At 53.4% G+C, this 15,475-nt stretch overlaps 1 protein-coding gene across 2 annotated transcripts in view; it reads left to right on the top strand.

The window, feature by feature from the left end:
• DRAXIN (dorsal inhibitory axon guidance protein) overlaps positions 1-14,982 on the top strand; it is a 31,146-nt gene extending 16,164 nt beyond the window's left edge. For both annotated transcript variants that reach the window (XM_066270431.1, XM_066270432.1), the window contains exons 2-7: positions 2,620-3,080; positions 5,250-5,440; positions 6,695-6,806; positions 7,406-7,495; positions 9,507-9,596; positions 14,454-14,982. In XM_066270431.1, coding sequence (XP_066126528.1) covers positions 2,620-3,080; positions 5,250-5,440; positions 6,695-6,806; positions 7,406-7,495; positions 9,507-9,596; positions 14,454-14,566 — 1,057 coding nt within the window. In that variant the 3' untranslated portion in view covers positions 14,567-14,982. The remainder of the gene's footprint in view (positions 1-2,619; positions 3,081-5,249; positions 5,441-6,694; positions 6,807-7,405; positions 7,496-9,506; positions 9,597-14,453) is intronic.
• Positions 14,983-15,475: the final 493 nt, after the last annotated feature.

Raw genomic sequence — 15,475 nt, 5'->3', positions numbered from 1 at the left:
ATGGGGCTGGGCTTCATCTCCTGGCTCTGCAGGGAACACCTTCTCTTCTCAGACCAGTCCCCAGGCTGGTCACTGAGCTCAGAGGCTGGCTTGTGTGTATCGCAGGGACAGCAAGCTGCCTGTGCACACCCATGAGTCTGCCTAGCCCTCACCCTCTGCCCAGCCCCATCTGGACTCTTGCATCCAGTGTTTGGGCGTCCTTCCTTGCTTCTCCCCACTCCAGGATGGAGAATCTATTCATTGGCCAACACCTTAAAGATTCCCTGTTGATGCGGGCACTCTGTGGCTTCCCCCAGGCTGTCGGTGTCCCTGCCAAACAGAAGGGCAGGACTGGGTCAGAGACTGCATCTACAGAGACTCAGAGCATTTCTCAGTCTGGGGAGCAGAGGGTGAAGTCTGCTAAATGCCAGCATGCAGATTAGTGTGCACCTGCCTCAGTCCTGAAAAGAGGGCGCCAGGGGTCCCTGGTAGGGGAACAATCCTTGACTGACAGCCCCTTAAAATGGACCCCCTCCTCCAGTCCAGCTGCTCACCTGCCTGAGCCTCAACCTCAGGACCCTCGTACGTGAGGCTGAGGGGGCAGAAGCTCCTGTTCCCTGCCAGGTGGACAGGAAATCAGGCCAGGGCTTCTGAGTTCATAGTCTTAGGACAGAAGGCTGTGGGATGAAATGGGGGTTGTCACAACAAGCCCATCCCAGAGTCCCACGCAGCTCTCCAAGGCTCGCCTAGGATACGCAGGTGGCTCCAGGGAGGGGATGAGATGAGAAGTGATGGGACAGCCTCTTTCTCTTCCCATGGTCCTAGGAAGAGCAGAGCAGAGCAGAGGGCAGAGGAGGCCCTGGCCCCAGCCTCCCAGGGAACCGGGATACGCCAGGCCAGGCCAGGCCTGGGAGAAGGGAGAGCAGGGTGAAGGGCAGCGTGTGGCCCAGTGAGCAGGGAGGAGCTGTTTCCCTCTCTCCAGCCCCCCAGCCCTCTCTGAATGGGTCAGCCTGGTCCTGCCCCTGCCTCCCTGTCCCACCTGCCCTCCCCACCCATTGAAAGACACCCCCCCCCCAGGAAGGGTTGGCTAAAGGTGAGCCGGGGGGTCGGGGCCGGTGAGGGGCTGCAGAAACTGAGGGGGCTGGAGAGAGACATGCAAGCACTGACATGGCCACAAATCACTAGAAAACAGGCATGCGCACCTGTGTGAGTCTAACAGAATGCTCAGGGGGCCCCTGGAGGCCACAACAACTCAGTCAGCCTGGCTAACCTGATGCCAAGCTTGTCCAGATGCAGTGAGAACGGTGCAGGCGGGGGTGCTGTGGGGCAGGGGCCATAGGGGGTGGTCTTCAGAGCCCAGCAGATACCTACACTGTCCCCAGCCACAGGCCTCACAAGCCTGCGCTGCAAGGCCCTCTGGAACTCCCAGGGGCCTGATTCTTCCCCCGGTGTGGGGGAGAGCAGAGGGTCTCCTGCGGAGGCCCCACTTCCAGTGGGGAATGGGGGGCTGTCAGCTCACTTCGCCCTGCAGGGTTCAGAGTCACACCACCAGAACCCCTCAGGCCAGCAGGGACAGTGCCGCGTCAGAACTTCCCTAGACAGAGGAGGAACAAAGGGACAATGACAGAACCAGGAGGTCCAGGGATAGCCGTGTGCTGGTTCCAAGCACAGGCATAAGAAGTCCATAAATGACATTTCTTTGCTGTGACTTCACCTCTCTGAGCCTTAACCTCCACTTCAGAAAAATCGTAGAAGCAGCAGCAGAGCATGGTTGAAAGGACAAAGTGACACAAACTCACACAAAGCACTAAACACACTTCCTGCCGGAGGCTTGGCACGTGCTCAAATGCTATGATTCCGTTTGTTTGCATTTAGGCTTTGAGTCGAGTCCCGGGAACTGGAGGCGGAATTCTGAGCGCCTTCCAGGCACTTCACAAAGGGCCGCAGAGAAGAGAATTCTAGTCTAGTCTAGAGCCCGGACACCGCTTAAGCTATGTACACCGGGTCTTCTCAGCCTCAGCATTGTGGTCCTTGGGCCGGAGAGTCTGTCATGGGGAACTGTCCTGAGCACTGTAGGGTGTGTGACAGCGTTTCTGGCCCCCACCCAGAAGAGTCAGTAGCACTGTCCAGTTCTGACACCCAAAACTGTCTGTAGAACAGGGGTCCCCAAACTTTTTACACAGGGGGCCAGTTCACTGTTACTCAGACCATTGGAGGGCCGGACTATAAAAAAAACTATGAACAAATCCCTATGCACACTGCACATATCTTATTTTAAAGTAAAAAAACAAAACGGGAACAAATACAATATTTAAAATAAAGAACAAGTAAATTTAAATCAACAAACTGACCAGTATTTCAATGGGGACTATGCTCCTCTCACTGACCACCAATGAAAGAGGTGCCCCTTCTGGAAGTGTGGTGGGGGCCAGATAAATGGCCTCAGGGGGCCGCATGCGGCCTGCAGGCCATAGTTTGGGGACCCCTGCTGTAGAATTTGCCAAATGCCCTCTAGGGGACAAGTCCCTCTCTACTCCTGTTGAGAAACACGGGGCTGTAGTGATGTAAGGAGAGAATTTGGGAGGGGGGAAGTGGAGGAGGGCTGCCCAGCTGGCCCCTCACATGCTGCTTTTCTTGCAGGGAGGAGCCCATGGCTGGACCCACCACCCACATTGCCCCCATGCTGTTCCTTGCCTTCCTGGTGCTTCTGGAGCTCAGTCTGGCCAGCTCCCTGGGACCTGGAACCCCTGCTCGACACCTCCCTGAAAATCACATCAACCTCCCAGGCCCAGCACTATGGACACCTCAGGCGAGCCACCACCGCCGGCGGGGTCTGGGCAAGAAGGAGCGGGGCCCAGGAATGCCTGGCTGGGCCCAGGATGGAGCTGTGGTCACCTCTACCAGGCAGGCCTCCAGGCTTCCAGGGGCAGGGGAGCTGCTGCCGGGGCAAAGTCCTGCAGGCCTGCTGCAGGACAAGAATTTGCTCCTGGGGCTGGCATTGCCCTACCCTGAGAAGGAGAACCGGTCTCCAGGATCAGAGAGGATGAAGAAACGTGGCAGGGAGCACAAGAGACGCAGGGAGAGGTTGAAACTGCACAGAGGTAGCTGGAGGTCTGGGATGGCTAGGGTCCTACGATGGAAGGGAGGGGCGGGGTAAGGGAGGGGAGAGGGCTCAAACCCAAACGGCCAAGGGGACTTCAGGAGCAGGAGCAGGCCTGGAGGGAGTGTCAACGGTGTGAATCCCTGAGAAGACATCCGGCAGCCCCAAAGGAGGCAGGCAGTGGACACCCAGAGGAGGGGAGGGGGTCTCACTAAAGTCAGAGGGATGTGGTAAGGGGAGGAGGCTGGCAGAGGCCTGGGGCTGGAGCATGGGTGGAGGAGAGGGACTTGTGGCAGTAGGAACTTAGTCTTATCAATAGAGGATCTTCCTAACTCGGGAAGTTCCACTTTGTATCTGACCTAAATCTGTCCTACTGAGTAGAGATGGACCAGTTCAATGCCCTCCAAGGACATCACTTAAACAACTCTGAAGCATCGAGCAGGGGCTAAGAGCTTAGACTCTGAGGCCAGATCTGCCCAAGTCCAGATCCTAGCTCCACTGTTTACTAGCTAGCTGCATAGCCCTGGGCAAGTCACCTCTGTGCCTCTGTTTCTTCCTCTGCAAAATGAAGCTAACGGCCCCATCTACCCTCAGTGTAGATTCAGAGAGGACTTGATATGCAGAGTGCTTAGAATGGTGCCTGACAAGTGGCAGGGATGATGAGCAGTTGTTCCGAATTAATTCTCAGCTTTCTCTTGGTGCTGAATCAGTGTCCTGCAACCTGGCTACAGATGTCCCAGAAGAGGTGTCACATCCTTGTTTGTTTCATGCGGTGCTCCCCACTCCCCAGCCATCCTCACCTTCCTTTAAGTTTCCTCCACATTCCCAACTCCCTATGAGCATCTGATTGCCCACTGGGAGCATCCCGCCACCCCCTCCCCTCTGCGCATTCGGTCTCTGAACAGACATTTCCCAGTGGCTCCGCCCAGCTGGCTCCTCTCCCGCTGGCTCCTCCCCAGTCCACCTGGCCTCCAGCTTACACCTGCAACCTCGGCTTCCAAGTCTTCATGTGACAAGACTGCCTCTAGGGGCAGGTCTAGTGCTGCAGTCATGAATGGGGCAGGGGTTCTGGAGGAGGTGGGGGTGGTGAAGTCTCAGGCCCACCTTCTGCTGCAAACAGCTGGGGCTTGCCTCCCTGCCAGGCCTACTGGGACCCCCAAACCCACCTGCAAGTCAGAGGGCTAGAGGCCAGGCCCAGCCCTGCTGACCAGCTGGAAAATGAATGCAGAAGATCTGGTGGTCCCTAAGTGGCCTTTCTACTCTGGGACTCATTTCTGGAGAGTGGAGTGATCCCAACTGACCCAACCAACCTTAAAGACAGATCTTGCCTGAGAAAAAGGGGCAAGGAGTAGCCTGGGCCATCCAGCTCCTGTTGAAGCCCCTTCGTTCCCAACCACCCCAACTCTGTCTAGTCACACTCACCCTACCTCATGCCCATGTGTCTTAGAAGGTGGCACTGGTGGTTAAAAGTATCGATTTTACATTACACTTAGGTGGAGCTGGGTTCAAGTTCAGACTTCAATACTTACCAGCTATGTGCCTTCAGGCAAGTCTCTTAACCTCTCTGTGCTTCAGTCCCCCAGTCCCCTGAATGAGGCTGAAAGAGTACTTCCTCCCACAGCTCCTGCAGAGCTCATGAAACAGTGGTTGTAAAGCAGCATCAGGTGCACAACAGGGTCCTCCCCCACCGCAGGTATTCAGCACGCAGGGGGACAATTATCACCACACAGCAAGCACCTGCTTGTGTTTGATAAGTTTCAGCTCTCACTTCTCAAAGTCTTCTCCCCCTGCGGCCTCATCCTGTTGCTCCCATACTCAAACTGTACTTCCTCCAGGAAGCCTTCCATAGCTAATCCTATTAGTTCCCACTTGTTGTGCTTACACCCTTGGCTGCACCCAGCCAACCCAGACTTGGACTTGCTGGAATGTTGCTTTAGATTGAGAATCCTCAGGCAACACTGAGTTTATCTAAGACAATTCCCCCACCCCCAGTCCCTGGTTTCCACCTCCCCCGGAGAGTGGGCAGCAGAGATGTTCGCTGAGCCAACTGCTTGTCGGGCTTGTCACGGGATGCCTGCCGCCCCCTTGTTTGCAGCAGGAAATGTGGGTTCTGGGCTGATGCAGGGTGGCAAGCAGATAAAGGACCCGTATTTCCCACTCCTTGTCTCAGGCCGAGCCTTGGTCCGAGGGCCCAGCTCCCTAATGAAGAAGGTGGAGCTCTCCGAAGACCTCGCCCCAGATGCCGCAATGGAGGAATCCTCCACCAGCCTAGCCCCTACCATACTCTACCTAACCACCTTTGAGGCAGCACCTGCCACGGAGGAGTCCCTGATCCTGCCTGTTACGTCCCTGTGGTCCCAGGTAAGGGCCTTGGGGCCAGAAGAGTCCTTGAGACCACATTATACAAACTCCTCTTAGTACATTTAGGGAGACTGAGGAACAGGGGTGGGAGGGAATTGGTGGAGGCCACCGGCACTAGCTAGCTGGAAACCAAGTCTCCTGATGCCCATCCAGACCAGCTACAGCCCAGTGGGCACTCCATTCTGAAAGGGCTGCCACTGTCCAGGAGAAAGTGGTCCTGGGGGCTCAGTCTAGGGACAGCCAAGGAAGCCAGTGCCCACTCAGGACACTGGTCTCTACATTGAGAAGAACAAGGCTCTGGGCAAAGAATTTTATACATACCAAAAAGTTCAGAGAATAATGAGACTGTAAAAAACCACGTCCCCACAAGCCAGAATTGATAAGCATTAGTTAACACTTAGCATCTGCTTCAAACCTTTGAGACAGGCGTATGGAGAGCGCGCAGGCAAGCACGTGTGGCCAGTCTGCGACCCCTGGCAGGTCCAGAAGAAGGGAACATGGGAGTTCATTGCATCATTCTTGCAAATAACAAGATGTGCATCATTGCACCTGTTCTGTAGCTTGGAAATACTTTTAAAAATTATGTCATTTAAAATGATGAATAAAATATAGATGGAAGGAAATAACTTTTCAATTTTAGCAGTAGATCTTTCTTAATTCTCTTTTTTGGGTCCCCTGAGATTCTGATAAAAGCAATGGACCATCCCCAAAGAACACAGGGTTGTCTCCACCGTTGTGAGCTTCCTGAAGTCCCTGCATTGAGCACCTTGCCCGGGAAGGTGCTATTATTGCCTATGTCCTACTATGGGCAGATCCAGTGCCGACACAGCTGGCCTGGGGCTGTCTGCGAGTGGAACAGAGCCGTGATCATGGTCTCAACAGCTCCATGGAGAGCTGCTGACTTCTGCAGGGGGAAGAATGGGCAGGGATGTGAGCGGCTGGCTTCATCCAACTGCCTCTGCATGGAGATAGCGACCCTGAGCAGGCGTGACTGCCTTCCCAGCCCCACCCTCAGAGGGTATGATGGATGGCTCCATCTGACGGGTTCCCTGCAGGCACCATTCTGCCTGGATGTAAAGTGAGGCGAGTACCCAGGTGACAGCTAGAGCAGAAACCTCAGGTGACTGCATAGATGCCCCGGGCTGGGAAGCTAGCCAAGGACGAGCTGGCCTCTGTGGAGCCCCTCCTTTGCTCTCCGGCCCTGGGGCCCCCATATTTTTGCTTCCCTCTTCCCCGCCCACATCCTTCCTGCAGGTTCAGTCCAGGCCTGACGGGGAGGTGCTGCCCACGCTGGACATGGCCTTGTTCGACTGGACTGATTACGAAGACTTAAAACCTGAGGTCTGGCCCTCTGCAAAAAGAAAAGGTACCTCCACTTACCCGCCCCCGCATGCGTGGTCTCCCTGCCCTTCCCCGCTACCAGCATGACCTGCAGATGTCCCAAGTGGGGGATGGGTGGAGTATGAAGTCCACACTGGAACGGACACCCCAAATAGAAAGACCACTATCAAGTACTTACCACATGCCAAGCGCTTTCTGTGTATCAACTCATTTTACTCTGAAAAAAAACAACAACAAATGTTAGGTCCATGCTGCTGTTGACCCGTTTTTTGTTTTGTTTTGTTTTGTTTTTGTTTGTTTTTTTAGATAGGAGAGAGAGGGAGAGAGAGAGACAGAGAGAGAGAGAAGGGGGGAGGAGCAGGAAGCATCAACTCCCATATGTGCCTTGACCAGGCAAGCCCAGGGTTTTGAACCGGTGACCTCAGCATTTCCAGGTTGACACTTTTTCCACTGCGCCACCACAGGTCAGGCTGTTGACCCGTTTTAGAAAGGAGATTACTGGAGGCAGCGTGTCCAGGCCATGCTGTGGGCATGGTGGTATGACCTCTCTGATACTGGCACTTGTGTGCTCAATCTCTGCTCTGCTCTGCAACTTATGACGGCAGGTCTTCTTCTTGTCCCCAGACAAAACCCGGGGGAAACTCTTTAGCGATGGCAATGAAACGTCACCAGCCGAAGGGGAGCCATGCGACCATCACCAAGACTGCTTGCCAGGTACCAGACCAGCATCATGTTCAAGGCACTAGGCTGGGTGCTGGGGACCTTGGGGGGAGGGGCTAATGAGGAGGGCCTTTGGGTGCATAACCCCCTAGGGCAGTGGTCCCCAACCCCCGAGCCACGGACCGGTACCTGGTCCGTGGGCCATTTGGTACCAGTCCACAGAGAAAAAATAAATAACTTACATTATTTCTGTTTTATTTATATTTAAGTCTGAACAATGTTTTATTTTTAAAAAATGACCAGATTCCCTCTGTTACATCCGTCTAAGACTCACTCTTGAAGCTTGTCTCGGTCACGTGATACGTTTATCCGTCCCACCCTAAAGGCCAGTCCATGAAAATATTTTTTCTGACATTAAACCAGTCCGTGGCCCAAAAAAGATTGGGGATCACTGCTCTAGGGGATAATTAGTAGTAACAACTCCAGCTATCATGTTACTGAGAGTTGCTGTCACATTTTATTTAATCCTCATCGCAACCTAGAGAAAAGGACCCTGTCATCCCCAGTTTTCAGGCAAGGAAACTGAGCCCTGGAGGGGCTAAGTGTCTCACCCAAGGTGACACAGCTAAGAGGTGGCTCACACCTGAGTCTGCCTGCTGAGCCACTGCCCCACGTGCTGCCTTAAGTCAGCGTGACCCCTCTCCCGACTTCCTTCTAAAATCTGGTCGGGCTTAATTCTGCCCGTGGCACATCATGACACTGCTAGGCTTTTCTTGCAGATGTTTTGATGACATCCTCACCTGTTTAGCAGCTGTGCCCATCAAGACAGTCTAAAAGAAAGGAGCCTGGAGTTGCCTCAATATGCCAAGGTTGTGGGTTCGATCCCTGGTCAGGGCACATACAGGAAACAACCAATGAAGGCATAAATAAGTGAAACAACAAATCAGTATTTCTCTCTCTCTCATTTCCTCTCTCTCTAAAATTAATAAGTAATTTTTTTTTTAAAGCAAGGGGCCTGATGCTTTGATGATGCCCTAAGGTGTTGGTCCTAGTTAAGTCAACTGGAACCTCCAGGGAGCATATAGTAATGTGGAGTCAGTTGTGTAGGAGGTTAGGGGGGGTACGGGGTATGGGGGGTAAGGCCTGTGAATGGAGAAAGGGGGAGGAGCACAAATGGACAGGACACCTGGGATGCAGTCTCCTCCAGGCATGGGGGCAATCCAGAGCAAAGATCGACTGCTAGAGCAGGACCCCTGTGGGCGGAAATGGCCCGGCCTGGTACCCTCTCCATGCCAGTCATGGGCTGGGGCTGCTCAAGGGACAGCGTGACCTGGGCCCAGTATGACATCTTGAAGGTGCTAACAGCTAACTGCTCTCCTCACTGCTGGACAGCAAATGCCATCCGGGGGAAGATCCTAGTAACACACCTCCACGGTGCCACATGGTTCATTCAGAGGCCAGAATATGCTACAAAACAGCCACCGGACCAGCATTTGGCATTGTATGCGCCAGACCACCAGCTCCCCAACAGGCTGTTTTCTTTTCAAACCATTGTTTTCACCCTGAGCAGAAAGAAAAGGCTGGAGTTTGGGCCAACTGGACAGTCACTCCGAGAGCAGGCTCTATGGTGGGCCTTGGGCCTACCTTGGGGGATCTCGCTGCTCCCCAGGGGGCTCCAGTTTGCCCATCTGTCCAAAGAGGACGTTGGTGTTGGCGATCCTTGAGCACCCCCTCCTCAGCTCCACGCTGACCCTACACCTTGCAGGCCCCCAGCTGTCCCACCCGCTCTCCCTGGGAGGTGATCCCACACAGCCTCCGCTCCTCCCATGATCAATCAACTGCCCATCTGGGGCAGCTGGGGTCTCTGCCACCTGCCTGCAGGGGCCTTGACTGTGACATCCATCAGTGGTTCCGGCTGGGAGCCTCGCACACCAGATGGCCCCACCCCGCCAGGGCATGGCCCTGCCACAGAGATGATGGATCTCCTGTCCAGTGGGGCCTTGTGCCGGGCGGTGGGGCGGGTCTGCTCAGTTTGGCTGACCACGTATGCTTGCCGTGTTGGCAGGGACCTGCTGTGACCTGCGGGAGCATCTCTGCACGCCCCACAACCGGGGTCTCAACAACAAATGCTTCGACGACTGCATGTGTGTGGAAGGTGAGCCCCGCTCCCCCGGTGTGGGGGATCCCTCCCGCTCTGAGAACCACAAACCCTCCCTCTCTCCTTGAGGCTGGTTCTGCGCTGAGTGGGGGACACGATTTCCTGGAGGAGGGTGGGCCGAGGGGCCTGCAGCGAAGGAGGAGGTGGGAGAATCCCTTGGGAGCCGAAGCCGTGAGTGAGAACAGCTTTGCTCCATTCCTTCGCAATCTGTGAACTCATTTAGGCCTGATTCTTGGCATAGTTTCTCAGATTTGCTTTTCTCGCCTCTTGAAATACAAGCTGGCATGATCTCCCATGATCTGGAGCTGGGAGAAGGGAGGAGAGAGGAGCCTATCTCTTTAAATAAGATCAAACCTGAGAAGGCCAGAATTCTATCCCAGGGGAGGCATTCCAAGTATGATAACAGGGCTGGGGGGTGAATTTCCCAGCACATCCCAGGGGAGGATGCACTTGGCCTGCTATCTCTTTAACTCTGAGCTCCCACTGGGAGCAGTAGTGCCTTCCTGCCCAGGTGTGCCCAAGTATGTTGGGCTCTGTGCTAGGCACTTTATTCACATCACCCTTTGTAATCCTCATGTTTCCTTAATCCTCACAGCCATCCAGTTATTATGGTCCCCATTTTACACATCAGCAAACTGAGGCAGAGAGGCTAAGAGACTTGTCTGAACTCACACAACTAGAAAAGTAGGGGACTACTTTTAATTTTTTTTAAATTTTTTTAGATTTTATTTATTCATTTTTAGAGAGAAAGGGAGAGAGAAGGGGGAGGAACAGGAAGCATCAACTCCCATATGTGCCTTAACCAGGCAAGCCCAGGGTTTCGAACTGGCAACCTCAGCATTCCAGGTCAATGCTTTATCCACTGTGCCACCACAGGTTGGGCGCTACTTTTAATTTTGTATTCTGAAAAATTATAAACATATATCAGACTAGGAGTCAGAATAGCAAAGCCCTATTTTCCATCAGCCAGCTTCATAATTGCCAACCCACTGCCTGTCTGTGCCACCTCTCCCCTGCCCATCCCTCATGCCAGTAGGATTTTGAAGCAACGCCTGGGAGTTTAGAGATACTTCACCTGTGAATATTTCAGTGTCTAGCTCTAAAAGACAAATACTTTAAAAAATGAAATACCGAAAATGAACACGAATTACTCAGTATCATTCAGTATTCAATTATCTCCCGAGTGGGGAGATTTGGTCTTGGTTCCTCTGTGAACTATCATGAGATACCTGCCCTATTTTTGCTCACATTACTCTAAAAATTATCCGTCGTGAAAGCAATAACACTACGTAGGTCCAGTTATCCATCCCTTCAGTCAAGAAAAACTTGTTGAGTACTTACTAGGTGTCTAGGACTGTTCCGGACACAGGGGATTCAGCCACTAAAAGCTCCAGCAAGTCCTGCACCCACAGAGTCCATTCTAGTGAGATGAGCAGACAATAAGCTAATAAATCGATCAGATGTCTTTAGAGAGTAGGGTTGTAAAGAAAATAGTCTGGAGGTCTGACGGCAAGTCTGGGTTGTTTCAGACAGGATGGGCAGGCCTGGACAGTGGAACCAGCCACCTGAAGATTGGGGAGGGGAGAGTGGGGAAGAGTCCCAAGCAGGAGGCAGGGAAGAGAAAGGATCTCAGGCAGGAAAGAGGCTGGTGGGGTGAGCGGGCCTGGCGCCCAGTGGCCACGGGGAGGTGGGGGAAGCCGGTCGGGATGATCACACAGGACCATGTTGGCCTTGTTTGATTTGTAATTGGAAGTTGCAGGAAGGTTTATAAAGATGGGAGCGACACGGTCTGACGTGGGGGTTAAAAGTTCAATGTGGCCTGAACAGTGGTGGCGCAGTGGATAGAACATTGACCTGGGACACTGAGGACCCAGGTTTGAAACCCCAAGGTTGCCAGTTTGAGTGTGGGATCATCTGGCTTGATTGCAGGCTCACCAGCTTGAGCATGGGGTTGCTGACTTGGACACGGGATCATCAACATGATCCCAGGGTCACTGGCTGGAGCCCAAAGGTTGCCGGCTTGAGCAAGGGGTCACTGGCTCAGCTTGAGCCTCTCGGTCAAGGCATGTATGAGAAGCAATCAATGAACAACAAGTGATGCAACTACAAGTTGATGCTTCTCATCTCTCTCCCTTCCTGCCTCTCTCTCAATCAATTAAAAAAAAAGAAGAAGTTCATTGTGGCTGCAGGGCTGTGGGGGTCAGGAATGAAGACAGGAAGGACCAGCTGGGAGGCAGGGAGGTGCTGGGAAGCTGCCTTCTGATATCTGTGTGCAGGGTCGGGGCCCCAGTCCACAGAGGACGACACTGAGGGGCGGTATAGGTAGGAGGCCCTCCAGTCTAGGTAGCCCAGAACAGCAGTGGGGCCAGACCTCAGTCCCTGGCCGCCAGGTCCAGCCTACCGGAGTGAGGGGGACTTGGCCCTACTGAGCTGCACATGCCTAGCTGGTTCCCGGTTGGATGCTCAATGGTGGCACCAGCCCCTCTCCCCAGGAATCCATCCTTCACCTCCCTTTCCTTTCTCCCTCCCTCCCTCCTTTCCTTCCTTCCCTTCCTTCCTTCCTTCCTTCCTTCCTTCCTTCCTTCCTTCCTTCCTTCCTTCCTTCCCCCCTCCTTCTTCCTCCCTTTTCCTTCACCTTCCCCTCTTCCTCCCCACCTTCTTGCTTTCCTCCCTCCTTGGACCTCAGGTGGGAGGGGACAACTTCCAGGAGTCCAAAAGCTATGTCTCAAATAAAGCTCCATCTGCTCATTTCTGCTGATCCCTCACAAAGGCTGATTTCATCGAAACTCTCCCTTCCTCCCTGGAGACTCAGGCTCAAAAAAGAATGAAGAGTGGAAGTGACAGTTCGGGCAGCTCATTAAAGATGGTCCAGGAGGAGGTTGTCACCAAGATGCCACACCAGAGGGATCTAGGGGTGCCAGGAATCCTCATGAGGACCAGGATTCCTGTGATATCCCAAAACACTGAAAATGGGGCTCAGGGCTGAAGCCAAGCAGTCAAGGCCAGCCTGAATTCTGGAGGGTTATGGAATGGCTTCTGTGGCTACCAACCGTTCCTGTTCATGAGTCCCCTGTCCGCTCCCAAGTGTCATTTGTGTGGCCATAATTCTAAAGGCCCAGTAACCCAGGTGTCAGTTCTAGGCCACCTACCACAAACTTCACAGCAGTCTCTTTATGCTTTTGACAGTGACATAGTTGAATATTAAAGTAGCGATGTCCTCTCTCTCTCTCTCTGTCTCTCTGGTCACTCCTCACCTGAAATGTAGGGATTTGCTCAGGTCACACTAACATCTCTTTCCCCCACTATCAAGAGGACGTGACCTTAAATGAAAAGTATATCTACCCATGTATCTCAGGGGGCACCTGTGGCATGTGGAAAGAGACACAACCAGAAAACACTCCTGTGGGTGCACCAGGAAGACCACAGCTTCTTTAGTTAGGGCGGTCAGGGAAGGGTCTCTTTGAGACCTGAAGACCATGACGGAGCCAGCTAAGCAAAAAGCCTGGAGAAGGGATTTCTGGCTGAGAGAACAAACAGCAAGTGCAAAGGTCCTGAGACAGGAGATAGCTAGATATATGAGGAAAAGTGAGAAGACTGAAGTTAGGATTTCTTTTTGAATACAATGGGGAGGTTTTAGAGCGGAGGGCAGAATCTGCATTCCTTGATTGATTGAAATTTTTTTTTAAAGATTTTATTCATTTTAGAGAGGAGAGAGGGGAGGGGGGAGGAGCAGGAAGCATCAACTCCTAGGCAAGCCCAGGATTTTGAACCAGCGATCTCAGCGTTCCAGGTTGATGCTTTAGCCACTGCGCCACCACAGGCCTTGATTGACTGATTGATTTTAGCGAGAGAGGACGGGAGAGAGAGACAGGAACATCTATCTGTTCCTGCATATGCCCTGACTGGGGATCAAACTGGCAACCTCTGCCCTTTGGGACGATTCTCTAATCAACTGAGCTATCCAGCCAGAGCTGCATTCCCTTAAAAACTTTTTAACAGACTCTTAAAGTGGTTTTAGGTTGATAGAAAAATTGTGAAGAAAACATGGAGTTCTCCTCCTGTAGTTTTCCCTATTATCTCATGTTACTGTGGTACACTTTTTACAATTGATAAACCAACCTGGATACATTACTATCTCGTGTCCATAGTATATGTGAGGGTTCACTCATCATGTTGTACGTTCTGTGGTTTTTGGCAAATGCATAGCCCTGGCCGGTTGGCTCAGCGGTAGAGCGTCGGCCTAGCGTGCGGAGGACCCGGGTTCGATTCCCGGCCAGGGCACACAGGAGAAGCGCCCATTTGCTTCTCCACCCCTCTGCCGCACTTTCCTCTCTGTCTCTCACTTCCCCTCCCGCAGCCAAGGCTCCATTGGAGCAAAGATGGCCCGGGCGCTGGGGATGGCTCTGTGGCCCCTGCCCTAGGCGCTAGAGTGGCTCTGGTCTCAACATGGCGACGCCCAGGATGGGCAGAGCATCGCCCCCTGGTGGGCAGAGCTTCGCCCCATGGTTGGCGTGCCGGGTGGATCCCGGTCGGGCGCATGCGGGAGTCTGTCTGACTGTCTCTCCCTGTTTCCAGCTTCAGAAAAATGAAAAAAAAAATGCATAGTGACTTTCATTCACTATTACAGTATCACACAGAAAAATAGTTTCCTGGACCTAAATATCCTCTGAGCTCCATGTCACCCTTCCCTTCCTCCATATTCAGGCTGTGGTGTGGAGGATGCGTTGGTTGTAGGGCAGAATAAGGAAGGGGGTGGCGGTGAGAGGGTACTGGGGTCCCAGAGGGTTGTGTGGGGCAGAGTGGGGAGGGGACTGGCCTGGTGCACCCCTGACCCCCTTGTCTCCCTTGGCTCAGGGCTGCGCTGCTACGCCAAATTCCACCGGAACCGCAGGGTCACACGGAGGAAGGGGCGCTGTGTGGAGCCTGAGATGGTCAACGGTGACCTGGGATCCTTCATCAACGTCTAGTGGCCCAGATTGAGGCACCTCCCAGCAGGCCTGGGGACTGAGCGCTGGAGGTTTGGAGAAACCAGCGATTTGTTTATAACTAGCAATGGGAGAGCAAGTAGGGGACAGATGTCTGGGGCTACAGACTCCAGCCCAGGACCCTCAGCCGGGGGAGGGGAGCTCTGGGGAACTGCGTCTGCCTAGGAGCCCTGCAGCAGTACATCTGCACCGTACCACCCCCAGGGGATCAGCTCCGCCGGATTTTCCGCTATGGCAATGTCAAGAGTGCCCTCTACCGTCCTACCGCAGCACTGCAACAGCTTCAAGTTTAAAAAAATGAAGAGGTTTTTGAACGGAAAAGAAATGGAAACTCCCTGGCAGGGAATTCAAGGGCAGAGATAAATACAAGACACCTCTTATGTATCAGGCACTGTGCTAAACGCGTGGCATACGTTATCCCATTTAGTTATCACATGACCTTCTAAAGTAAGTAAGCATTATCACCATTTTACAGGTGAGGAAACTGAAGCTCAACTGAGTCACATAATTTGCCTAGGGTCCCAGATCAGTGCTCCTCAATCTTTAACCTGTGTACCAATCCCCGGGGGACGGGGCGGGGAGGGGGAGTGGTGAAAATGCAGATTCCCCGTTCAATCGATTCTGCCTCTCCAACAAGCTCCGGGGGCCTGCCCATGCCACTGGTCCTGGGACCTCACTGAGAGCACCCACCCTTATCTTGGGGAATAGATGTGGAGCTGTGATCAGAACCTGGCCCGAGGTCATCCGGTTCCACAGCCCATGTTCTCGCTCCTTCACAACTAAGGCCTTATTCCAGGCTCTGCAGAGCCTTCAGTGAGAGAGGCGTGTTCCCCGGGAGCCCTTTCACTGGTGTGAAGCTGCAGTCACCACCTGCTCCTTTATATCCCTGGA

This window comes from Saccopteryx bilineata, chromosome 3 (assembly GCF_036850765.1).
Source record: "Saccopteryx bilineata isolate mSacBil1 chromosome 3, mSacBil1_pri_phased_curated, whole genome shotgun sequence".
Classification (NCBI taxonomy): domain Eukaryota; kingdom Metazoa; phylum Chordata; class Mammalia; order Chiroptera; family Emballonuridae; genus Saccopteryx; species Saccopteryx bilineata.
Note: the sequence above shows the minus strand (reverse complement) of the source record. Positions and strands in the feature narration are given on the sequence as shown.